This window comes from Pipra filicauda, unplaced genomic scaffold (assembly GCF_003945595.2).
Source record: "Pipra filicauda isolate LSUMZ 115617 unplaced genomic scaffold, ASM394559v2 scaffold211_size2331000_pilon, whole genome shotgun sequence".
In the NCBI taxonomy this organism is placed as follows: Eukaryota; Metazoa; Chordata; class Aves; order Passeriformes; family Pipridae; genus Pipra; species Pipra filicauda.
Genome location: NW_024104323.1, coordinates 495442 through 522300, shown reverse-complemented (window position 1 = coordinate 522300; position 26859 = coordinate 495442). Strand labels below are relative to the sequence as shown.

Sequence of the window (26859 nt, the reverse complement as noted above, 5' to 3'; positions counted from 1 at the left end):
GCAGGTACAACACAACTTACCTTGTCCTGGCTGTTGAGCTCCTGGTAAGGAATATGTGCAGGCAAATAGGTGTGCAGGAGAGCACAGAAGGCCAGCCCGTCGCTCCAGCTGCTGCTGAAGTTGGTAATATCAATATTCTGTAAGACAAAACATGAACCATCCCTGAACAGTGCTACACAACACACACAAAAAAATCTCCAAACCATAGATTTTATGCAGTCATGGAACAAAAACCCCCAAAGTTGAGCTAAACCCCAGAGCTGAGCTAGGAAAATCTGTAGTGACACTCCCACCACCGCCAGCTCCAAAAGGAGGGAGGTGAAAAAGAAACATCTGGAATAGTCTTAATACAGTTGTGAGTTTAAATGGTAAAAAAACATCTTCCTTCCCCTTGTTGCTGGACAGCGGGACTGCTCTTTGCTGGGCACATAACTCACTACAAGGGTGCACAGAGGAAGCCCAGTTTCCCTGCTCGTGACAGCTGAACTCCAGAACGTGGATTACAGTGGAACAGAAAATGGTATTTTAAAGTCAGCCCATCTGTAGAAAACCCCTTTAAGAAACAGAGACTTCTGGGGGTACAGAGTGCACTCGGGGTTCTTCACAGGGACTCTCTCAAGAGGCAGAGCTGTACTTAAATCAGGCTGGTGGCCCAGTTCTGCTCCTGTGAACAAGGTGACCTTTCCAGTGCTCCTGTGGGCACTGACTGGCCATACCAGCACACTAAGGAATTCTCAGGGCTAAGTTTTGCTGCTGTAGCAGCAGCTGTGGTTCCAAATACCAGCTAAAAACAAAACAGTGAACTAAGGGATTCAACTGCTGGAGTGGGGAGGCTCCAGGACACGATGGAACCGCCCCATCTCTCACACCACGGCAGGTGTGGAGCCACCCCCCAATCGTTCTCACCAGCCACATCATCCTGTGTGCTGAACCTCACATCAGGCAACCTGCCACTTCACTTCTCTTTAGCTAGTTTGTGGTTTCTCTCAAGATTCCCCAAAAGGCAAGGCTTTCACTGCATCTCTCATACAACAGCTAATGCAGACACAAGAAAACCCAGACAGGAATTATTTTAGCATGTGCTCTTTGCTTATGATGATTAGTTGTCCAACCTGGACTTTGTCCAGTCAGACAGGATTTCAAATTACTAATAAATGTCCATAACCAAACACGACTCAAATTGAAGCAGTACAGAGTATTTCAGGTTGGAATATCTGGCTGTAATAAATCTACAAACCTAATGGGCTCAGAAAGCAGCCAACACCACCTCACTGCACCAGCCACCACATTGTGCTGGGCCCTACTAACATCTGTCAGTGGAGACAAAAGAAAAATGAGGCACTGGCTGAACACCATCATAAGAAAAAAATGATTTTGCTCTGAAAGCTGCCTGGGCTTTGCCTGTTCCATAAAGTCACACCGTGGAAGCCCAAAGTTTGTGTCTGTGGAATTGGCAGAAGCTGGATTACTCTGCTTTCTTGAAGTTGCAGACAAACAAGTTCCTTTCTATTTATCAATCTGCAGTTAGTGGGAAAGGACTCACTGCCAAGTTATAGAAGTGTTTTTATTGAGGCCAGTATGTTTTATCAGCAAATAGCCTATCATCAAATGCCAATATTCTCATTTTATATTGTACGATAGAAATGGAAAATGGAGGTCGTTCCTCCCCTCTGCCAAAGGCCATGGAAACAGGAACAAACAAAGCCTTAGCTGAGCAACAGGACTAGACAAAAAGGCAAGTCTTGTTTGTGTGGGAACATTTTATCTATCCTTGTTTTCATGATGCTATTATGAGACACGTGAGATCCCAAACTGCTCCTTCCTACAGTATTTCACTATCCCAGCATCAGTTTGATAATTTTACTCCTCTTTGTAGTTCTAGCTATAATTAAAAATGTTCTCCTCCTCCCGTCTACCAATATCTACAGCACTAATGTCTACAACAATCCGAAATAAGTTCAAAAATCTTCACATCCCCAACAGCATTGTCCAGCCAGTCAGCTTCAGTAACTCTTGGATCCAAGTCTTACAAACAAGCAAAAGTTCAAGGATGGGGTTCTGCTGACCAGATTTAAACCACAGATGAAATCTACTGCAAAATGGTATGCCCTGACCAACAGAGAAAACCAACTAAAATCTGAATTTTTGTCCTCTATGAAAACCCAAAATGAATGTTCAAAGATTCAGCTCAACTGTTCAGTTAATAGTGCACAAGCAAACACTTAGACATACTCAAAACCACTTAGCTCCATTTTTACCTCCAACAAACAAGCATCAATGAATTTTGGTTATTTTCCTCCAAACAAAGGCATTTCCACTTCATACATGGCATAACCCCTCTGTGGCATTTCATCTTGGCTTCTGTGTTAACTAGTTTTGAATTTGGGATATAAGGTCATGGTAAATGGAAAGTGATCTGTGTTTTGCTACACTGCAGCTTTATTTGTAATACCTCCTCCACTACACCACACCAAGAGGAATTAAGTCAAAACAGAGACAACTCTGATTTCTCGGAAGATCTCTGGCTCCCCTGAAGCCATTTGAAAAAAAAAAAAATAAAAAAAGGAAAACAATTTAGGGAATGAACACCTCGGAAACTATTCACTTCTCTTGATTGTTTTGGCAGCATAACCCGTCTCAGTCTTTCTGCCCCACCTCTCTGCTCCTCAACACACAGCCCATGAATATCTGGGAGCTATTTGTGTTGATGCTGATAATGTACAGTCCCAAATTCAGCATGGAGAGCTTGGTGATTTCTGTCTCCCACTGTGTTTACAGCAGAACTCCCACCCTAAGGTCTGAAAAACTGCACGTGGCTTCTCATGAGACCCTGGAAGTTAATCTGGAAAGGATGGCATCATTTAGGAAGAAGATGCAGAATGAGCATAAGGAGAAACATGAAAGTAGAGTAGGGAGTGCAGATCAAACTGAGCTTTAGCATGAAATATTTGGCATCGCATTGTCCCAGTACATCTTCAGCACAACATCAGGGGATCCACACTGCTAAAGACACCTGCAGTGCCACTTGTCAGTGAAAACAGTTCATTCTCTTCAAATGAAAGCTCATCAGTGAGCTACTACCCATACACTGGGAATAATAAGAGACTGGGATCTGGAAGCACAGCTACCAAAGTACCAAAGTACCCAGTATGGTTTGTTTCTATGAACATTAAAGTACCTGACATTAGGCAAAATTAAAAAAAAAATCCAGGCAATGTTATTTAGAGAGCAAATGTATTATCTATGATATAGTGGCAGGCCAAGTCTAAAAGACACTAAACACCTGCAAGTGATTAAACTCAGCCCCCTGCCCTGGGAATGTGACCTTTGCCTGCAGATAACAGACACCTCTGAGAGCCACAGGAAAGACACACAGGGAAACCTGTCTGATCTGTTCTCACTAAAAACAACTTCTTGTTTATCTGAAAAAACACCACCCCATTAGGTTTCACTAGATTTTTGACTCCAAGCAAAAAGCAACAATGACATCACATGCTCTTCCTTACAGGCTGAGCATGTTAAAATACTGATACAAGATATTCCCACTGTGCAGATGTTACTGTGCCCACAGCAGTGGCTCTCTGAGTCAGAATCTTCTCTCTAGGACCCAGAATTATCAATTATAGACATGAATCAGCTTGAAGATAGCCTGGAATTCTGTGGAAGGAAGCCTGCAATAAATACGACCTGAGCATCATTTTTCCCACCCTCCCCTCAGCGTTGGACGTACCCTCCTGCCTCTACCAAGTCATGGGGATGGAATGGAACACCAGGAACGTGCCAGAGTGGCATGTTCAGCCCATACAGAGGTTCAGAGGTTCAGCCCATACAGAATATAAACTTAAATACTGAAAACAGAACAGGTTAAAATAAATATATTGGACAAGTCAAAGCCTTGTTTTTAATAGCAGCTCCCCCTTAGGAGGTTCAGCTTTCTGCTGTCCTTCCAGCTCATCCCTACCCAGACCCACATCTCCTCACAGGCCAAGTCCTGAACAGCTCAGTGTTTTCACCTGGTTATATTTAAACACACATGTCTGAACAGGAACCTCCTTTTCGTGAGCCACATCTCTGCACATCTGAACCCTGACCTTTCTAATGTAAAATGGATCAAGGTACTTGCAAAGGCAACCTCCAAAGATGACCTAAACCTGCCCATCTTTAACAACAGCTGCATGAAACTGCCAATCTAATTTGATTTATTACACCCTAATTGGTTGGGGCCATGTCAATAGGACTCAGACAAAGCAGTTCTATCAAAGGAAGTGTACAAACTTCAGGCTCTGACCAGGCAAGTTCTAAACACTTCCTAAGAAGTAACATGAGTGAAGAATGGCTCCTTTTAGCATGACCAATCTTCTGAGCAAACAAAACACTCCAGTTCATCTGAAATGCTCCAGCAAAGATATGAAACATTTGGGCAATCTACTGGAAATAGGGGTGAATGAGAAATGTGGTCAGGTCCAGTTAACACGGATGAAAGGCATAAATACCTGAAATTAAAGGCTGCCTGGATTCTTCTGTAATTACAGGGTGCACCCAGATGACTTGGACAATTGCACACAGCTATTTTCAGTGGGTAGCTGCAAGTCTGAAGTGATTTACATATCACATTTAGTCAATCTACTACCAGGAACCTTTCTGAATTCTCTTACAAATCTTTTTCTGCTAAGTGGAACACATAATCAAGTAATGCCTTTTGATAAAAAAAAATAAAATCCAGAATAACTTCAGGAACAGCAATACTGTGTATTGTATAGAGATTAAGTGGTCTAAACAGAAGCAATTTTGTCAATGCCTCTGGGTCATTTCAGAGATGAGGTAATGGTGACAAAAGATATTTATCAAGTGACTGGTACTTCTGTAATTTAAACCACTGTCATATTGCATGAGAGGGCAAAGTAAGTGTTAGCTCTGCCTGGAGAGGCAGAAGTGGATTACCCAGCAAGACCAGGGACTAACAAATTCTCCCTATTGTAGTAATCCCATTAGATACTGGTGAGTCCTTACTTTTGCTCTGCACTTCTCTTCAGTCTAAATCACCCTTGTTCAAGGCTCACTTGCTGAAAGCCAACTCCCTGCTTGCCACACAACTAACACTTCCATCAGCTTTCTCAGCCACTCCTGTAAATGACACCACTGGGGAGTGCCACAGGGAAACAGGCTGGGCTGTGTCCCCTCATCCCCAAGGCTGCAGGATGCAGCAGCACAGCTCCAAGGACCACACAGATACTCTGGGGAAGGGGGGAGGGAGAGAGGGGGAGGAATTAGCTCCACTCTGTGTCCAAGACAGCAGCACAGCTACTTCCTGCCTGGAGCCCTGGTGCAGAATTGCTAATGACCACACTGGCTGCTCCCACAGCTCTTTCTAATTATCTGTATTGAGAGTTCAGAGATTAGGCATGTCCTGGAATTCTTGGGTGGAGGGACAGGCTGCAGCAGGCTCACGGTAAAGGATGGAAACAAGGTGGGGAGAGGTCCCAAAACCAAAGGTTATGAATGGACCAGGCTGCAGGGCTCAGCTGTCTCCCAGTTAAACTCCCAGGTTGGAGCTGTTCCAGGTGGTGCCCAATCAATTCAGGGTTTTCACCGGTTGTCAGTGCATCCAGGCAACACAAGGAAAGCGTCTTGGACTTTGGGATGGATAGAATGCAAATGCTATTTTTAAAATTACCCAGCAGGATAGAAAGTTATGCATGAGAGAGCTGCATGGGCGTCTATTTTATCCCTCCAATCAAGAGACTTGTATTTGTTTACAGGATAAAGCCCTTTATGTGAAAAAAAGGTTGGCTCAAGTTATTTGGCTACACAGAAGAAGCACTTTTAGGCACTGCATCACTGAGAACGGGGCCTGCACACTGGTAATCATCCTGATTATCCCCAAAATGCCATGATTTGGCTGCTGCATTTATTTTCCAGACCCAAGCCCTGGGTCCAGCTCAGACATACAGAGAAATTGCACGTACACATTCAGCTGTAAGTATTTTTACTTAGGAAAAGAAAACATTTATTCTGGAAAAATAAATTGGGAATACCTTGACATTTTCAGCCTGTATTTTCATGAATTAAAACATTCTCCAGATTGGTCTTTTTATCAGAGCATCTTTCCAAATATTAATAAACTTATCATAATCCAATTACATGATTCTGTGATCTATATTTTAACCGCTGGGGAAATCAATGCAATGTTATAATGTAAGACTACCAAGGTCACAAAGATGGTCCACAGCAGACTTGGGAGCAAAATTCCTGACCAATGTACTGTCAATTTTTATTAAAACACTGGATGAACTCTCCTATCTCAACAGTTATTACCAAAACTCTGAAAGGAGTTCATTGTTTTCTTAGGAAAAGTCCTCTTCGTCAAAGATCAGAGAAACATAGTCAGAAATTTCACCCATTTCTCAGAAACTCACAGAATATGCTAACATAACTTCCTGAGAAAAACCCATTGCTCATATATCCTACTTCTAAATGTCAAAATGCAACAAGTGCTGAGGAGACCCAGAGCTCTCAGGAAACACGAGCAGCCTCTCCGAGCACAAGGGCTACGCTGGCACCGGCACTTCAGGGGACGTGTTGTTGTGCCAGAGCTGAACCTCCTCGAGTTCCTGGTGAGTCAGGGCTTTTTCCTGCTGGCTCAGCAGGCTCTGGCTGATCCCAGCACACAGGTTGGTGTGGCAGAGGGGACATTAGATAGAAATCTGGTTAGTTTAGATAGAAACCTGAGAGAGAGACTGATTCGACTTGGAAACGTCCTGAAACAGTTTTAGGCTACACAAACACAAACAGCAACGTAAAAAAGGGTAAGAGAATCACTCCTGTACCCAAGTGTACATCTGGTGATTAAGAAACAAGTGGGTTATTTTCCGTATTTCCTTAGGACAGTGCATAGCTGTGCTGAGATTCCCAAGGATTTCAAACTAAGCTCCATTATACTGGTGTCAAAGGAAGTGTTTGAACGAGCCAAGTCCCAGGAATTATATTCTGCCCAGGTTCAGAGGGTTGATCCTGGGTTTTGTGCCATTCAGCTCTAATTCTGGTAAAGAATCAGCTTTACTAGAATTGCCTGCTTGAGCACCAACCCTGAGGACTGTGGTAGCACTTATTTGTATACATATATAGATATATAATTTTTATATATATATATATTATTTACACAGCTCTGTTCGCTCTCTGTGGTCCAAGATGATGCATAACTCAAGTGCAGATTGAGTCAAAGTGCTCAGCTGACACTTAAAAAAAAAGATTAATGCTTAAGTAGACAGTTAATGTCAACTACTCACACTGATGACGTACAAGGAAGTAGAAGTGACTTCTTGTTTCTAAATATAACCCTTAGTTTCCAGAATAAGGAAGAAACCTTCAGAGAGGGACATGTTAAGGTACAACTGGCCATGAAGAAGTTCTTGAATGTTCTATAAAGCAGGTCCTCACAAAGTGCAGCCCCAGGAAAACAACTGCTTGATGCATCAGCAGTCAAAAAATAGTCATCCTGCCTGTCTGTCCGGGCAGAGTCCACCTCCCTAAGGAGAATGCACTGGATCCATGACCACCTGACCAAAGGGAATACACTACCTCCCCATCCCCAGCTATCTGCACCTAAACATCTTTGAGTCACACTTAATCTGCCCTGGATCTCATCCAGCCAGCAAACCAGTCAAAAAAGTATCAGGAAAAGCAAGCAGATAACAACATGGAATAGAGCTTGAGAACAAGGAGGTTATGGAGGAAATACTGTCCAGCATAAAAAGAAAAGGAATGTGAATTCCCATGAGAGAAAGAAAGCCACAAATTCATAAACAAAAAGCTAGTATTAGACTGAGTTTAAACTGAACACAAAAGGATAAAGAGCTTTATATTTTATCCACTGCCAAATCACTAGTTGACCAGTCTCTTGCTATAATTACTTGATAAACAGCAAATACTGCAACAGCTTCATTTTTCTCTCCTTTTGCATCTTTGTTCGATGAAGAACTGCCTTTAGCCTTAAGCTGGTGTACTGACACTGCCACAGTCAGGGAGGTGATGTAATGCAATGGTTTGAATGTACAGGTCAAGAATATATGAAACATAAACATCTCCAGAGATATAGCTGCCATTTCCCTTTGTCTATTCTAGAACATTCCTCATCTTCTCCTCTTTGGCATTCTTCTACTTAGGACAACCACACAGACAGCTTTGTTGTAAGAGATGGTAGTTCTTTAACAAGTGGATCCCAAATGGGACTTGTTAAACCAAACATAACTTGGATAAAAAGAATCACCACAATTATGCATCGGTGAAAAGAGCCAGTTTCAGGTTCTCTTTGCACAGGATGGGTGTGTAGTGATTGCAAAGAACAGGAAAACAGTTCTTTTAAGCAAACCATATTCATTAACATGGTAGCAATTTCCCTCTCCTCTCTGGAGAGAGTATGTGTGGCAGAAACAATAATCCTCAATTCTAATGATCATGGGTTAAGTGCCTCTTGAAGTTCTGTGCTTTCACAATACATCTGTGGGTAGCAATAGACTTAATCTAGAGAGGTTTGGCCCCTTGACAAATGGTCTCCACAGAGAGCAAACAGAATCAGGGCACTTAAATAACACCACAGTCACTAATGATGATTATGGAAGGTGATAATGCAACAAGAATGACTCTCAGCAGCTTCCAGGAGTTACAACATGTAGGAGCAGAGACTGTTAGAAAAGAGGCACCCAACTCCTACTTCACACTGCTGCTGCGCTGCAGCATCTTTTTAAATAGATGAAAAAAACCCACAAGACAACAGAGAAAAAGCTATTTTAACAGAAATAGCTTCCTCTCAGCAGGCTTTGTGGTTCAAAGGACTAGTGGTAAATGAGTTTCAGAGCCACAAAAGCAGTTCTCACGTCTGGTCACCTCATCCCCCTGCATTATACACCATGATGTCAACGAATTCAGAAAGGCAGAAGGAACAGTCTGTGTATGCCTGGCAAAAGAGATCCTGTGCAAGTGCACAATTCTTATAGGGAACCATACATTACATTAAGGTTAGTTTTTTTGAGCTGGAAATTTTCCATGAGGACGTTTTGCATAAAGACACTGAGCCCAAAGCCTGATCTCACTGCAATTCTTCTTACTGCTGAGACTTTCTAGCACCTCCCCTGCTTAGTTATTCAGAATCAATGGCCAAAATGCCAGATAACATTCATCTATGCATCAAAACATAACAATTGAAATAATATGACCGATCATGCCACAGTTTATGCAATTCCACTTTCATATTCTTTCCCCGTAGTCATTAAACTGAACTTCCACTTTATTTTCCTTCTAGTGATTCTGTTTTCATGTTCTAAATTACTCTCTCCCCTTAGTGCTCATCTCTTTTTGATATCAAATCACTGTTTAAATAGGGATCTTAGAACTGAGAGAGCAGACAACAGAAACATAGATGCTTTCATGTTTCCCCTCAGTTACTGTAAACTCATACAATTTCTTTCTTTAAAAAACAAACAAAAGCCTCCAGGCCACTACTAATTTGTGCTGCACTTCTCTCAACTCCCCCCAGTGTCCCTGTTTTGTTTTATGAGATTGCCTCCAGTGTCCCTGTTTTGTTTTATGAGATTGCCTCCTGGGGAACACACTGAAGTTCAAAGCCAGGGAATGTTCCCACTGTAGTCCATGCAAGGATAGTTTATGGTTGGATTCAATCCTAAAGATCTTTTCCAAACTAAATGATTCTGTGATATATGCCAGGAGCAGGATGCCAATTTCTATCTATAGTATAAGTTTTGTATGGATTAAAGCATTTAAAAAGTGCAGTCTTGTGTACTGATCTCTAGGTCTTAACCCCAGATACCTTCCCAGGTCACTAATTCAACTTTCCCCAGGGAATCTGGGACATGGGGAGTAGCTGCTACTGAGAGCATCAGTTATTTTAATCCACTTTGCTCATACTGTTTAATGAAATCATAATTTAAACAGAAAGGAATCTCCCTCTTTCTCCCCAGCTCAGATGGGGAACTGTTATCACACATTTTGCCACTGAAAACAGAAGTTAGGCAGCCAAGCAGCTTTTTATTTTTATTCTCTCATTCTACTGTGACAGGGCTGAAAACAGTTTGCATCCAAAGTTCTCTGTGTTTCTGGGCTTCAAGTTAGAAACTACGTGACAGATTATCCTGGACTTTGCACAGATGATGCCTCACAGACACAGATATAATCTATGGAAAAGAAGTCATGCACGTCATCAGGGTTCTGCTCCGTGGAGTCCATTACCTCATTCCCACCCTTGCAGCGGCTGAGGCAGGAAGGAGGATGACGTTCTTTACTCCATTCCAGTTCTTGTACTCAAGAATGATAAAAACTCCCTGTGGAGCTTAACATCAGCCTTATTGTGAGAGTGCAAGGGTCTGGGAAAGGCAAGTTCAAGAGGAGTTAGTGAATGCACTGCAAAGAGTGCAATGGGAATGAGAATCTGAGGAAGAATGTCCAAGAGAGAATGCCTCTAAATGAAGCAGTGAAGGCAGAGAGGGAAAACTCTCACCGTAAATCAATACTGTGACTGTCCTTTGGTTCATCTGACTTTAATTTCTGTCCTGAGATCTTACACCTACACTCTGGGTAATAAGGCCCCCATCACATCACAATCTGAACTGCTCAGACCCTCCTGGATTACACAGAGTTTGTCAGGGCTCCACCTGCTTGTTCTCAAACACTGCTGAAAACTCACAACAGAGAACAGCCACGAACAGAACAAGAGCATCACCAGAGCAGGAACCAAAACAACAAAGCTTTTTCTGAAACATCAGCTGGACAGTCACGTAGCAACAACACTCCAGCAGCCATCTAAGAAGCAAAGACTTCCACCCTCCTCCAAAGCATGGACACACTCTCCTCCAGAGACTGATACTTGAGGAAAAACAAATAGACCCAGATTGCCTTGCATCCCTCCTGGGTGGCCTGCTATCCCAGGCACAGGGAGCTCCACTGCGTGGGTTCTGCACAGGAAAACGCAACTCTGTTCTATTCTATCCCTGAGGAAATACTTGTCACTCTTGGTGCCAGGTTTGTACCTACAGAATCGAGACAGGCCTCTCTATTTTCAAAGCCATATAATTTCTAAAAGCAATGCATTTAGTCCAACTTGAGTGTAAATCAGAGAAAGAAACATACAGGCTGATGCTCAGAGAACACTTCTAACAGTAAACTCATCAGAGTTAAACCGATTTAGGAGAGTGAAGGGAGCTCATCATATGTGCCATTTCAAACAGAAAAGGGAAAAACTACTAGGAGAAAGTGTTACTCAGGAGATGGGTTTGCTTAACAGAAGTTAGACTTGGAAAGGCTGTATTTCATGAATTGTTTTCTGAGGATTGGATGGGAATGTTCCTTCACACCTTCATATCCCAAGACCAAGAGAAATGTAGTAGATGGGGTATAAAATCAACCAACACAGCACAGAACACACAATTTCAGGGGACAGCACTGTAGCCTTTTAGGCTAAACACTAATCCTGGCTTTATTCTTTCTAAGGTGTGTCTGAAGTCAGGAGCTTTCTCTGATCCTTGTCCTTCTGTGAAACCTTGCTGCAAATCAGATGAACAAACCAGTGCTAAGAAATGACTGAAACTTTCACATAGACCAGTTTACTAAAAGGGACAGCTACTGTCTTTTCTCCCAAACTCCTGCACCCTGCAGCTAATGCTTCATAAAGGGTTGGTTGTGAGGAAAAAAATATTTTATTATTTACTTTAAAAGATGGACTCTGCTTTTATTAAAGACTTGCTCCAGGGTGCATATCATGTGGTGAAAACTGCTTTTGTCTTCTGCTCCAAGTAACAAACAATATTATTCTTAAGAAAGAAAAATCCCAACACTATATCAAACCAGGACTATCCTGCACACCCAGCATGGAATATTGTCTGTAATTGCCTTCTTTGCAGAATCAAAGGCCTAATTTAACTGCACACCAGCACTGGCCAGAGAACACAGCAATGACCATACAAGACCTGGACAAATGATTATCCCTGCGAAAATCACTCTGCAAAGAACTGAGACAGTCTCAAGCAGTCAAAGCTTGCTTTGTAAAATCAAGCTGCAAACTTCACTTGGTCAAGGCCACACAATGAAATATTTCTTTGGTTTTGCAGAAAAAGGACCAAAATAAAAACTCACATGGTAGAGTATTGATGAGAGAGGCCTGTAGAAAAAATATTAGAATGTAATTTCAAAAACTGATGCCAAATTGAAGCTGCTGTGCACATACACTCTGTTTCTCACCATCAACAACCTCTGATGCAGTAAATATTTTGGGGGTTGCATACAAATTACTTATGACAACGCAATATTGGGGACTGCACTGCTAAGGAAATCTGAAGGAAGAGGATGGAAACACCCAGTAGAAGTAAACAAAGTAAACATGCAAAAATCAACTGGCTGTAATATACATATTTCTTTGAAGTGACATTGCTTCCTGCACACCTACTGGAAAGTGATTAATTCCTTCTCAGATTAAAGTAAAAATGTACCTATTCCCTTACCTGGTAACCTTCAGTCTTCTTTTGGCACCATTTCAACAAAGCATTCCTCTTGGAACCCCCATATTCCCGAGCCAGGGCTGCCAGGGGGTCCTTTCTCTCCACACTAAACCAGGGAAGCAAAAGGGAGAAGACAATAAATGGGCTTGAAATCTCATTTTTCACCAGTGTGTAAATAATATCTGTATGACAAAGCAGAATGGCAGCACAGAACCTAAATGTAAACCAAGCTGAAACAGCTTTTGGAGCTTGCATTCTGTATCTGCCTTCACATGAGACGAATTCAGGTGGTACCACTGCACACAAAGGGCTGAAAAAACAGCAGCCTGTGGATATTCAGTGTGTGTGTCAACCCAGCATTTCTGCTATTAATTTCATCAGCTTTACTTACAAAATTTTCAAGTAACCTCTTTATTTTACATATGAAAAACTAGGATTTAGGGTGTAGAATTAAAAGAAACTATCTAAAGGATCTATAACAGCAAATTCACACCCAGCTGAGCTGCTGCAGAATGAGTTGTTGAATAAAATGAAAAATGAAGCTGTATTGCAGTTCAAGGCCCTGAGGACAGTTAAAGGCCAGCAATCAAAACACCCACCTCGTCTCCACTCTACTGGTGGAAATAATGGTGGAGATCAGAGGAAAATATATATGCTCTTTTTCTCAGGAGAGAAGTAAATTACGTGTCCAATTTCCTTCAGCCCTCAGAGCTTTTGGTTTTTAACTCACCATGACATGCAAAGCTACAGTAAGATAATGAGGGCTGACCTCATTATCCTGTACACAGGATGGAATTCTTGCATGCAACTGAAAGCTCGTCATCCTCATTTCCACTGTGATTGCTCATCTTACAGATAACTGTGGTTATTACAATCTGAATTTTGATATCTGGATCTCACACAGTCTGGAAATTCTGAACTGGACAGGCCAGCCAGCAGGGATTGCACTGGAGACCGGGGTCCTCCAGATGAAACCATTCATCCTGGGGCCAGGTAATGCTGTCAGTCTTTCCAATGTGCTATTTTTTTTTCCCAGGAAACTGGAGCTGTACCTGAGTTTGCTTTGGGGTTTCAAGCTGCTGGGGGTAGAGGTAAGCATCCTGCTGCTGAAGGCCATGGGGGGTTTGCTCAGGGATTCCAGGGAGGGGCTTTTGCGGAGGTAATGCTCTGGCTTCAGCTCTTCATTTCTCCCCTTCAGAAGGTCTGTGGGAATTAAAAGAAAAAGCTGTCAGTTCACAGCCTGAGGAATTTGATTAATCACTGTCCTGCCACCCAGCACACAATATGCAGTCTGTTGTTTTGATTCTAAACAAATGTACTCATTTGTTCATTAAACACACATGGGGCTAGGAAACCTTGAGCAGATTAGAGGTGATCGCAACAAGGAATGGCTTTGATGATTTCAACAGTCCAGGCTGCCTGGTTTCCTGTGATTGATACTCCTGCTGGGGGGTAGGGGCCCCAGGTGAATGAAGGGAAATACCAAAATCTACAGTCTGAAAGGTTCAAAAGCTGATCACCAGATATCTTCACCAGAGGACTGACCAGCCCTAGTACAGTACTTTCTTTTCTGCCATTAGCAGAACTGTAAAAAGAAAGCTCCTTGTCTCCTGAATACAACCCAGCTCAAGGCAGCAGGAAAAGGCACTTATTACCACATGATACCTGGCATCCCCTCTGACAGAACTTTGGGAAGTCTCAATATATTCACAGCAGATGCACCTATATTTTATTACACATATTATTTATTTTTATATCATGCAGTTAAGATATACATTTATATATGTGTACACACACACACACACACACATAAATGCATATAAATTTTTAGATACATAAAAGAAAACCAACAAAATTAGTAGCCATAGAATCCAATGCTGATAGGTTTTTGAAGAGAAGCCAAAGAGATCATAGAAATCAAGTCACTGCATATCAGTACATGAGGTGATGTAACAGGCCAGGACTATGGCTTACATATCATGTTATCAGAAATTAATTGCATGTGGAACACAACTTTTCCTCCTCCTTTCTGGTTAACTCCCTATAATTATCAATTAATGCCACATCACCTAGAGGTGTGAATTCCTTCTTATCTCAGTTTCAACCCCCTTTGACTTATTTCTGGGTGCTAGAAAGTCCAGCATGGAACCAGTAAACCCCTGACTCTAAGTGGAAAGATCACAACCAGCTCTCTGGGTGAAGTAATCCATTCTCCTCTCCAACTATGTAACATTTGGGTCACATTAAGGACATCACAGAACCCTGCTGTGATACTGGTCAGATGGAATCAGCCAGAAGATTATTATTATGGAGACTACTTCACTCTGAATTTCCTTGGGGATGATTTTTAATTCAGTGTTGTTTGCATAGGGCTTGGATCAACTGCCTTCTAGGATTATTTAGATTGGAACCAGAGCTATTACAACTTTACAGTGAGTAAGCCTTTGCTATGGATTATTGGAACTAAATTAAACCCAGGTACAAAGAGAAGCTGTAAATACAGGAACTTGCTAAATAAGCAACCATTAATTTTTACCATACAATGGCTAATAAAGTATCTGTTCATTTCAACAAATTTTCACAGAACAACTGTCCAGAGGTAATAACAGAAATTATCCATGGCCTGAAGTGGGATATTTATTGTTAAGGACTGTCAGGACATTACACAGTTGACAGATCACTTCACTCTGCAGTGGATGGGTAGACACTTAAAAAGTCTTATGTTCTGTTTGGGATCACTGTATATTTTCATGCAAGACACTTTCTGGAAACCAACTGATACAAGTAAGTAAACTCTGGCCATTCCACTAGATAGAAGAAGACATTTCTGCTTGCTTAGCATTTACTCCTGCAAGAGAACCCAAAAGCATGGACAAGATGTTACTTGTTTATGCTGCCACCTACCCTATAACCTGTTTTGCTGTTCTCCTCCACCTTTTAGTGACAGAAGGGGAATCTTGGAAAAATATCTGAAGAGTCTAAAAATGAACAGAGGTTCTAATTTCTCTCTTCTATTAGCAAACTACTGCAGAAAATCCAGTCTACCAATGAAGAGATTTCAATGGATATTTTTTGTCCCTCCCTGCAGTTTAACTACAGGAATATAATATTTCATCTGTCCTTAAAAATTCAAGAATCTGTTGTTAATAGTTTTGATTCCAATGCAGCAACTACATCAGGACTAGATAATCAAAATAAAGGGCCCTAGAGAAAATGGGAAACAAACACTGGTAGAAAAGAATATTAAATGACAAGAGAACAAAAGCAAAGTGTGAAATAAAAACAAACTCATCTCTTGAGAACTCTCAAAACAAACTATTTCAAGCCCAAATATGACTGGTCCTAAAACACTCACATTGGTATTTGAAATGTTTGATGTATTTCAAATGAAGCTCAATTTAAAAACAAATAAAGCCTCAAAAGACAGTGCTCTGGACTTGTTCCAGATACATACATGTTCAGCAAAATCCAATCCTCTCCAGTTCCACAGCATGGATTAGAGAGGTGCCATGGATACTTTGGAATAAAGAAGGCAAGTTTGTGTTGGCAAACCACAATAAATCAGCTAGTTTTTAGTTATGATCAAGATGCGAATGCAAACACAACAAAATTAATAAACTCTTTAAAACAGAGACACTGAAGACCCTTTTTCATGTTTTCTTTGACCATATGAGAAGAGGAAAAATATCCTGGCAGAGGCCAAGAGTTAATGACAAGCTTTAGCTGATAAGAAGAGGCGACATCTATACATTTACTACAACTTACCTGCAAGAGGAAGGTCTGACAGATCTGCATGTCTGGCAATGCCCTTGCTGGCTGGCTTGGCATTGTTATATACAGAATGTCTCTGTGAAATAAAGGTGCAAAAGATTATTAAAAAAACACTTGCCATCAAGCTTAAATAGGAGAGCAGAAAGAAGAAGTTTCTGCCATCTCAAGATCACAAAGCAGGTGAAGGGATACAGAAACCTTTCATCAGGGTATCAGCTGTACCTAGAGCTGGAGAAACAACTGTGAAAAATAAAAGGACAAAGGGACAGTACTTTTAGCTGGTAATATACTGGTTTCTGAACTATTTCCCACTTCTGTTTGTATCATTTTTTTCTCTTGTTAAACACAATCTAGTGTCACAAACCAAAAGTAAGGATGCCTGTTCCTAATCCTAACTGTGTTCCCAGCACCCTGAGTCATATGTCAGAAGGAAACTCACTATCCCATTTCTCTCAGCTCACGTGCCAGTTCCTTAGTTTAATGTGATGTTCCTTGTAACTCACTCCCAATAACTGAAACCTGTTTTCTGGTCAAGGGTGATAAAAGTTCAGAACTGTATCCCAAAGAGTTCACATCCGTCCACTGAGACCTCTAAGCTGAGGTCAAGACAAACTCCCTTTAATCTTTTTTGTTAGTGCTACAGCATTTGATGTTTCACAGCAAACAAACAGATGGGTTTCCCCTTCCTCCTGTCAGTGCTGAAACCAGGTCATGTTGGAGCAACACTGTGTCCACCTCTTTTAAAACTATGAGGATGGAAAGGATTGTACCTGCATTGGGGACACAGCAGCTGCTGGGGCTGTCCTCACTGGAATTCCACTGAGAGGGCTCCTGGGGACCTTGTGAACTGTGATATTTTGTCCAGTGCTACCTGCAAGGAAAAGACATGGAAACATTTGGATTTCAAACCCAACTATCTCGTCAGAACAGGGAACCACGGCGTAGTGACACCCCTGAGAGAGTATTTACGTACCGAGCACTGACAGAAAACATCCACTCAGAAGCAAGAAGCAGTCACTTGCTCACTGCTGGAAATTTTTTTTAATACAAAACACAGTGTTCAAATACCTGAGCACCCCAAGTCAAATGACTTTATCAGTGACTTCACAGTGGCTGCAGACTCTGGCGGGGTGGGAGATGCTCTGCTAAGGCAGACTCCTTGCCAGCGGTTGGCTGTCTCTGACTCCAGAGATTCCACCTCTTCAGCCGTCAGCCTGCAAGGCAGAAACCACATCCAAGTCAGGGGCAACAGGGAAGTGCTAGCAGAGATTAGAGATTCTCATAGTGAGGCAAATCCAACGATGTGCCTCTCTTACTGCAGTGCCCAGAACCTGGAACCACTCCTTGGAATATCCGTGTCCTTGTCTTGCAGTGCCTGGCAAATGTTACATCACTGAGTCTAACAAACCTTTCTGCATTGCTGACCATTTCATCCTTCCAAATCCTCGCACAGGATGGAGGATTATCAAAGAAAAAAAAGCAGTTTGTTTAGTAATCATTGATAATTACCTGAAAATGGGCTTTCAGTAGAGCACAGGTGCCAAGGGGCTACTGTGGTCCTCAGTTTATAATGAGGAAAGTCACAAAAGAGGAAGATGTTATTTTATACTGGTTTTAACTGGTGTGACCACTGCTGGAGTAACTGTTACCAGTTAAAATATCATAATTGAAAATAAAATAAGTAATTGTACAGAGTTCAGACAAAAGGCATAAAATATACTTCAGAATAAAAACTCTGACTTATCAACAACAACATCTGCTGAATAAGTGAACCTTCAATCACAACCTGTAAGCAGATACATGGGGAACAGAACTGTTAAGTGCTTCATCCTAGTAGATACAAGAATGCCAAAATCCAATGGCTGGAATGAAGAAAGAAAAACTCAAAATAAGTTTTATATTTTAACAGGAAGGATAATTAAGTTACTTCATTGAAAAGACATTTTGAAGTTGAGATTAGGTGTTGGACTTACAGGAGTTCATCCAGGAAAGACTACAGCTGTGGTCTTAAATAGCAAATCAAATCATAAAGTGTTACTTCTAGTCCTGTATTTTACAGATCCAACTGACACTGCTCAGTGTTGACACTGTACTTACCTGGTAGCTCTCAGGTAAACTCTGAGTGTAATCACCTAGCTTTAGTTTAGGAAAGCTGCAAGCAGATAACAAAGTCTAGTCATGTAAAAAGAGATTATTTGTACTTTACTTTCCCCATCTCCCACCTGCTCAGAACCTGCACGTGAGCTGCTGATCTGCAGGTTCTGAGGTATCACCACATTGCCCTGTTTTTATGTTACACACCAAGAGCTACGTGAACACAAAGCCAGAAATGATTCCATAAGAAGGCTGGAGGAGTCCATCCATAAAGTGCCTATGGGGCTGAATAACTCCTGTGAGCTAAAAATAGAAGCCAGAGCTTTATTCTTTCCCTTTAGCCACCAGAGTCTATAAAATGCAAAGGGCTAAAGGGTGTCAATGAATAAGTGAATAAGAGTGACTCAAGTTTCTATTTCTGGCAGAGCTTAAGGAGGTGCTGTCTTTAAGCAGACATTGGCTATTTCTTTGCTAATTCATTCGAGCTCCTTGTGTGCCAGGAGAGCCTGCAGAGGCAGATGGCCAGAGAAAAAGCCATTTCAATTCCATTCTCCATTTAATCCAATAAGGAGGAAAGGCAGATTGGATAAGATTCACAGAGCTCTGAGGGAGCCAGTGTTTTGCTTTTAAGTTTCAGCTTTTAAATTTTGTCCTGTTGCTTCATAAAGCACAACCAGCAAATCAGCAGGTGACAGCTTAGTTACACAAGCCACAAAAGCTAAAGGAGTCCTGCTTCTAGTAAAGTATGGAGGAAGGATAAATTTCTGCCTCAAGATTCCAAACCACCCAGTGCAATCTATTACACTTTCAAGAATTATATAGGTCACTGTACAAGAGTTCTAATTATCCAGGTAAAAAGGGTATGCACAAGGTTTGTGGAGCATATGAGCAAGAAACAAATGGTAAACGCCTGTAGGCCAAGTGGTAAACCTCAAGAATAAAGGAAGGCAGAGGTATGCTCTAAGCAGCCATCACTGGTTAGGACTGAACTCTGAGAACAGCTCAGACATCACAGATTAGCCTCCTCAGTCTAGCCTTTGACTACAAAAGGATGCAAAGATGTTAAATAAACTTTGAGTAACCAGACCAGTCCCTGTGCTGTGCCACAGAAGAGTCCACTGAGAATTCACGTGCCATTATTCTGCCATTGTACAGAGTAATTGTGGAGATTTGAGTGCTGGAGCTACAAGTAGTTTCTATTTTGTCAGGATGCTTCCTGTAATCTTCAGTCTGTATATTTGTAATAGGCAGCCTGAAACAACCTCCTTGATTAAACACAATCACAACAGAAAACTGAGGCCTCTGCAAACCTTGCAATCTGTAAACCTTGGCAGAGAAGGCAGGAAACATAGTGCTGAGATCCATTTGCTGCAACTAAAACCACACAAGCCAGCCAACAAGCAATGGAGAGCTATGAAATTTGGTGAGCACCTTTCAACTTTAAAAAGAAATCTGTATGGTAAGGGGATGCATGTATGTGTACAGATATGGGTTTCTTAATAGAGAAGCAGAAGAGTAAGAGCTTAACTTGCAGTAGGAAACTAATTCAGGGGGACAGTATAGGAGAACACAAATTAGAAAGATTAATGACAAGCCATGACTTCAACCCCAAAATGACTCCTCCTTATACACAGAATTTATTCAGCTTAGCAGATCTTAGGCCATCCAAGGGGACTACACAAGCTCTGCTACAAAAGTGACGGATTTGAGCTAAATGTCATCTACTGCTGTATGCTTCCCTTGAAACAAGAATGAATGGTTCACACAGACAAATGCTGCAAGTGCAGCTGGCTGAAGTGGAGCAGCTCCAGGAGGAAGCAGAGCACTGTAGCCACAAAGGAATTCAAACGTGCATCCCTTTCACAAAACCACTGCTGAGTTCCCTTCATTCACTGGTGAGAGAAGTAGATGCAGGGAGCTTTTCTCTATTAGCAAGAGTTAGTCTCCTTGTTTTCTCAGTTTGAAATATGTGGACAACTGACTAACAACAAGGTGAAAGTCCTTCTGTGCTTAATGTACAGATTTTTGGCAAACTCAGCCTACACGTGTTTGTGAAATTTCTGAACTACTCAGTGACTTTGCTACAGGTGCCCAAGGACCACAGGACCATATCTGCAGAAATAATTACTCCACAATCTAGTCTTTGTCACAGTTCCTGTCATTCTTGTGACTCCTCCTGAACTCCAAGGGATACAAAGTAGAGACACACAGCTACTGATGCACAGAAGAGAGGCCAAGGGCGGGCAGCAGACAATTCCAGACACTTAAACATTTATTTGGCACTTCAATATATATTTCTTAAACATAAAAAACAACATTCAACAGCTGCCAGCACAGAAAAGAAAGAAAGGCAACACAAGTGTGCATGTAGGCATACACTCCAGCAGCACGGCACAAAGGTGGAGGCCACGCCAAAGCCAGGACATCCCACAGGATTCTCTACTAGCTCAGCCTGCTCCAAGACCAGGCCCTTGCTAGGTCTTCACATCCAGAAGGAAAGGACAGAAATCCCACGGTCAAAACGTGAAATTCCAGTCCTGGAATGAATCCTGATAGTCTCCTGATAGAGATGGTGACTTCTGAGTTTTTCCTTAGCGTCCAAAGAAAGCTCTCTCCAGGTGTCTCCGCTTGCAAAGCTGAACTTCAAGTTCTCCCTGATCATCATATACTTCACCTGAGTTAAAGGCATGAGAACAACTCCCTTCTGAGAAGGTATTTACTAGGGGCTTGATATGTTCGATTCTTTTCCTTCTGATCTCTCCATCTGCAGTTCTTATGGCCAGGACAAACCTCTCACGGAACATTCTCTGTGAAGGTCAGAGCAGGACACGCTCCGTGGGCACCACCCCTCCCTAACACACCACCGGGTCAGATGTGCCACCCAGTGGCGAGTGCCTTGTCAATACAAGAGTAAAAACCCGAAACCATCAAAGCAGCTGATACTGAGCAACTTCATGTTTCTCTTCGGTTTTCCTGCTGGATTTCAGTGACCTACTGCCGAGTTTGTGTGCCTGTACATGTGTACTCGTACATGTATTTAGGCACACAGAGACAGGTCACAGAATATAACACTATATGGAGAAATCAGGTGTATGCCCATTAAATTTTACAAATTCGACATACGCACTCAGTTTTATTTTTGCTTAAGCTTAAAACGGCACGTTCAAATGTCTGTTTCAAGGAAAACAGCTCCAAAAAAAGCTCTCAGTTATTTCAGATCCCCAAATCTCTGTGATTACTTCTTATGGCTTAGTTGGCTTTAGACTAATTCAAAACTTCTTCTGCCTCATGGAGTCTTCTGGAGAGAGAAGCCTTCTGAAACAAAGAGAGAGGCTCTTGCCCATGGGGAAGAGGTGGACCTGAGCATTCACACTTTGCAATACACTTGACTTTTGCAGGGTAATAAAAAAACCAGAGGTGCTTTCTCGAATTGAAACTTCCCTTTTTCAGCTGCGAGTTGAAGGCAAGTCCTGCAGTGTCTCACAGGCCTGGCTGTGCATCCCTTCAGGGCTGTGTTAGCTGGTAGAGATCAGGCACCTATGGAGAGACAGACAACATTTGGGGAGGTCATAAACCAACACAATGCCCACCTTGAGGTACAGTTCTCCATTTTACATCATCCCATAAATAAAGGGGAGAGGGGAAAATGCCCATGGTGTTGATAGAACAGCTAAAGGAGTGCCTTAACACCCCATTAACTTGGCTTTGGGACATGATGAGCAACAACAATACAAAATACAAAACAAAAAACCCCAATCTATGTTGGTCAGAAAGGAAGAAATAACTTATTTAAGGCCAGGGAATCAATTTTGAAGGACAGGGAAGGCAGTGTTCCTGGCTCTCTCTCCTCTAGTCAGGACTATTCATTCAAAATGGGTACATGAACCCATCCCAGGCAACTAGAGTTGCTCTACCTCAGCTACAGTTTCTGTTTCAGAAACACTGAAGGGGATGGAATAATCTCATCCAGTGGAAAAAAAAACACCAAGAACTCCCTAACAAACCCCAAAATCCCCCACCAAACAACTCCTGAGTCACTAACTAGAGCAAACCAATGCTCCTTCAAGGACCCTGCTCTGAAGTTCTCGTTACTCTGAGTGAGAGCAGAATGAACTATCAAATCTCTGTAAGACAGAACAGCTGCAAACACAGGCACAAATGAGCAGCACATCAGCACATACAGACTGACAGCAGGGTTTAATACACAGAGTACAAGCTCATTTCCAGGAGAAAAGCATGTGACACTGCCATGCTGTGGCATTTGAGACTTCAGGAAGAAAAACAGAAGCAAATTAGTGGGATACATCACAACCTTCAGTTTAGGCTTCCGTTTGAAGATCTGGTTAATTTTTTTATTAGAAATTCTAAGAAGTCACTCATGTAATTACAGATTTAGCTTCTCTATTTTCTAAGTACTGCTCCCAGCCCAACTGTCCTCCCTCCATGTTCTTGATTTGAGGCACAATGTTCTAGTGCCAAAATCATTTTGAAAACGTGAAGGGAAAGAGTCAAAGCAAGACCTTTTACTCAGGATCTTATCCTGTCTGGTCTTGAAAACCTCCAAGGATGGAGACTAACTTCAATTTCCACTACCTGTGAGAAGACAGTTACACAACAGTGGATTGTTTTACATTTTACTGCAGAGAAATAATATTAATTAGGATGTAAAGTATCACAGAAGGCTGTCTGAAGCATAGGTGAAACAATTTTTAGGATTCAATCAATATTAACTTGGGATAAGCTAACTCTTTTCTTCCTTATTCCATTTGGCTGATGCTGGTCCAACCTCCCCCCCCAACATTCTTAGTCATAGAATTAGACATTTAATCTGTGTTAGAGGTGCCTTTGGGAGGCTCTTACCTTCATTCAGATGAACACTGATGACCTCATCAGGGTTTTTTCTGCAAGTTCTTTGGCTGTTCCTAAACCAAAAATGACTTTTTGTCTGATTAGAAGAATGTAACGGTGAAATCAAACTTGGAGGCAGGAACTCAGGCAGCCACAGGCAAACATTAAAATGGCAGGATGTCATAGGAGATAAATTGGCTTCAAGATGAATTTATGAGGTGGAGTCTAATGACCCTCAAGAGATGGCTGAGATTTTGCCAAAAACCTTTGAGTAGCAAGCTCTTTGGAAGGTACGTTTTCCAATAAGAGCTTAAAAATCAGACAGGAAACTTTCACTAGGGACTGTCAGATACTCAGCTGAGCGTGCAGCTGCTCAGCATTAGCAAACAGGAGGGATACTTTACAGACTGTGTTAAGGTATCATGCTACAAACTGTTTCCACCAGTGCTGAGCATGCATCAAAATCACCACAGGTACCAAAATCGACTGCTGATTCTGAGCAGTGGCATTTGAGGAAGCTGATTAAAAAGCAATGATGAGAATATCCCCAGACCTTCCTGGGTGACAGAAGCTGAGGTGCTGGGGAAGACAGTGACCTCAGGAATGCAAAAATATGTGGGAGTGTAAAACTGGCTCTCAGCAGGAGCTTTGGTGACTTCAGGAATTTGTTTCATAAGTCAGTAGAGCTTTAAAATGTCAGTGCTTAGCTGCTGATCACTGCTTTGTTTAGACAATGACTTACATAGGCTTCATTTTGTTCTCCATACCACTCAGTACAGAAATTTTGCACACTCCGAGTCAAATTAGTTTTACTGATAGATGCAAAATTTGGTTTGAATACCTGTCTTTGAAAGAGAATAAACACTGCCCACTGCAGACAGCATATCTAGCTCCATGACCAATGCAATACTCAAAGCAAGCTATACAGAGAGTCAACATGACACAGAGACAGACAGATCTGTGTGTGTGACAGAGAGGGACACACAAATGCCCAAACTGACATAATTAAATACATGTCTGCATATCTCCTTCTGGAACTACGTATGTATGGATTCCATGTTTCCAATTTAAAAAGCAGTATTTGAAGTTGAGGCTTCCAGTGCAGCCACATTCCTTAAACATGGAAGATGAACATCCCAGTTTGCAAATTAGCAGGTCATCTTCTATTCATTTTAACTACTATCAAATACATCTTCAGATTAAAAACTAAAAGAATGAAGACAGGAAGCTGTATGAATATGACTCCCCATCCTCATATAGGGACCCTGCTTTAAACAAGAGAAATTTCGTTAGGAACAAATTAGGAATGGAAACAGAGCCCAGAACTCAAGTACTGTCTGGTAATCATTTTGTCTGAACACATAGTCTGTAACAGCTTTTTTTGCATCCACTTGGGACTCTGATAATGAAACTGGAGCTTAAATACATTCCTTTATTTTCTGAAATGAAGTATTTCTGTTTCTTCAATCCAGGAATTCTGATCCATACACCTCCGCACAAAAGCTCTCCCATGTTTTTAGTCCCATCTACTGCACAGCTGCTGTGGAAACTCCTGAATGGAAAACAGTGAGCAAATATGTGCAACATAAAGCTGGGCTGTTACTCCACCTGAAAGAAATGACAGGATTCACTATGTTCTTGTGGCCATTCTGCCAGTGGCCATAAATTTACCAGGAGAGAGATTAAATGGAAAATCTAAAGGATTAAAATTGACTTGGCACACATTTCTGATACACAGGACAACTGCTTGTGTTATTTTGTCTTTCTTCATTGACTTCTCTCAGGTCAAGCTGTTCTCTTCTGGATGTTCCATGGAATATCTGTGCCCAACCCATCTTTCCACAGATGCTTTAATACAGCTGCACAGAGAGCTATGAAGGCAACAACACACAGGGCAGTACCAGACTGAGAACAAAACTATCAGAGGCAGTTGTTATTAATTAGTATTCGCTGATTAATACCTTCACAGCCCTTGTTGACAGAACTAGGTTGTCAGATAGAAAAAGAACAGAAACATCTTAGAATAAGAGACAACAAAATCTGCCAGAAGAGTTATAGACAGACAACATGCACATCCAAGCCAATGACTAGTTATTGACAAAGCACTGTTTGCATGCGTGTTAGCACTCACAGAGATCACATCTCAGCCTTGGTAAATAACCAACCTGTTGCTGCCCTTCACTTCATCCAGCTCCTTTTGCAGCCTGGCACTCTTCTCCTCTTCCTCCTGCAGCTTCCTCTTCACCACACGGAGCTCCTGCTGAGCTTCACACTTAATGTCGTTGGCCACAACCACTGCAGTCTGCAGGTCAGCCTGGAAACGCCTCCACTCCTCTGCATCTTCCTACAAAGAGCAGTTACAACCCCAAAGTGTTTGCTGTAAAAATGCACCCACTTGAGCTGAGCACTTTAGTTACTGATCTCTCTTTCAGTCATCACAAGCGACCAGGATTTCACCACAACTCAAGATGGTGCTGAGGTCAAAATAAACATTTGCCTCTTTATAGTACTGCAAACACTACCATAGAAGCTGATTCTAAGCCTTCCACTCCAATGGAAGTACAAAGAGAAGAGAATGTAGAAAGGATGTAGAAAGAAATTCCTACACTTCTTCTAGGAAAACACAACACTTCTCTTATATCTAGTACTGCAATAAAAGCTCAGCTTAGCTTTGTCCTGGAGCTTAAGCCTTACCTTCATTTGCTTAGTCAGAGCCTTCAGCTGCCTCTCTGTATCCTGTTTTTGTTCTTCCAGCTTCATTGCTTTACCTAAGACAGTAAAAAGGGAAAAGATTATTAAACACATAAAGGCAACAGTGAAAGTGAAAAAGGGAGGGCAGAGCAGCTGATTTGGTTTTGCTTCTAGTAATGCCACTAAATAGACTAAACTGAGATTAGGATACTGTGTCAACAGATCAGGAATGGAATCAACAGTAGATCTGTTACTCAAACATCTCTGAACTAGGTTGTTATTTTCAGGTATTAAACCAGACTGAAATTTAGAGAATCCCGTGTGGATTCACTTACTCAGCACACACACATATCCCCCAACTTGAGGGAACACTAAAATATGGAACGGGCCACTCGTTCCACCAGGTGGCAGCTCCTCGTCCACAACATGACAGCAACCTCGACTTTACTGCTCTTCCCTGTGTTTTTCCCTAAAAGCTCTTTAAAAGGCCAATAATTCCAATTTCTAGAATGGGCAATACTTCCTTCACTGAAGAACGGGGCTTGGAGACTGTCTCTAATATTATATCTATAGCACTAACTGTTAAAATAGTACTTTTGTGCATGAACAGAAGGGAACAGCCAAAATTGGAATACTAGTAAAGGACATGCTTCCTCCTCCCTGTTGCAGCCATAACTGAGCCCCCCGAATAAGTTAATTTAAATCCTTCTTTTTGAGCTCCACCTACTTTCCAAGTCACTGATGAGCTGGTTATTGTGAAGTTTTATAGCACGATGTTGTTCCACCTGGTCTTCCAACTCGAAAATGGTCTCCTTCAGGTTTTTTATATCTGCTTCATTCTCTGATGTTTTTTCCTGCAGCTTCTGGCTGGTTCTGCTCAGTTGCTCAGCCTGCCGGTCACACACCTCCTTCAGCTGACCATACTCATTCTCAGCCTGGAAGGGAGGAAACA

The 26859-nt window shown here is 41.8% G+C and overlaps 1 protein-coding gene across 6 annotated transcripts in view; it reads right to left on the bottom strand.

Annotated features, from left to right (window-relative positions):
* Positions 1 to 26859, bottom strand: part of SPECC1 (sperm antigen with calponin homology and coiled-coil domains 1) — an 89914-nt gene that overhangs the window by 6446 nt on the left and 56609 nt on the right. For 4 of the 6 annotated variants that reach the window (XM_027744632.2, XM_027744655.2, XM_039381010.1 and 1 more), the window contains 9 exons: positions 26635 to 26842; positions 25911 to 25984; positions 25382 to 25560; positions 17343 to 17488; positions 17045 to 17145; positions 16269 to 16350; positions 13556 to 13706; positions 12507 to 12609; positions 21 to 137 (listed from right to left, as the gene is read on the bottom strand). In XM_027744632.2, coding sequence (XP_027600433.1) covers positions 21 to 137; positions 12507 to 12609; positions 13556 to 13706; positions 16269 to 16350; positions 17045 to 17145; positions 17343 to 17488; positions 25382 to 25560; positions 25911 to 25984; positions 26635 to 26842 — 1161 coding nt within the window. Of the gene's footprint in view, positions 1 to 20; positions 138 to 12506; positions 12610 to 13555; positions 13707 to 16268; positions 16351 to 17044; positions 17146 to 17342; positions 17489 to 20583; positions 21906 to 23228; positions 23291 to 25381; positions 25561 to 25910; positions 25985 to 26634; positions 26843 to 26859 lie in introns of those variants that run through there. The other 2 variants (XM_039381011.1, XM_039381012.1) reach the window with 2 other exon arrangements.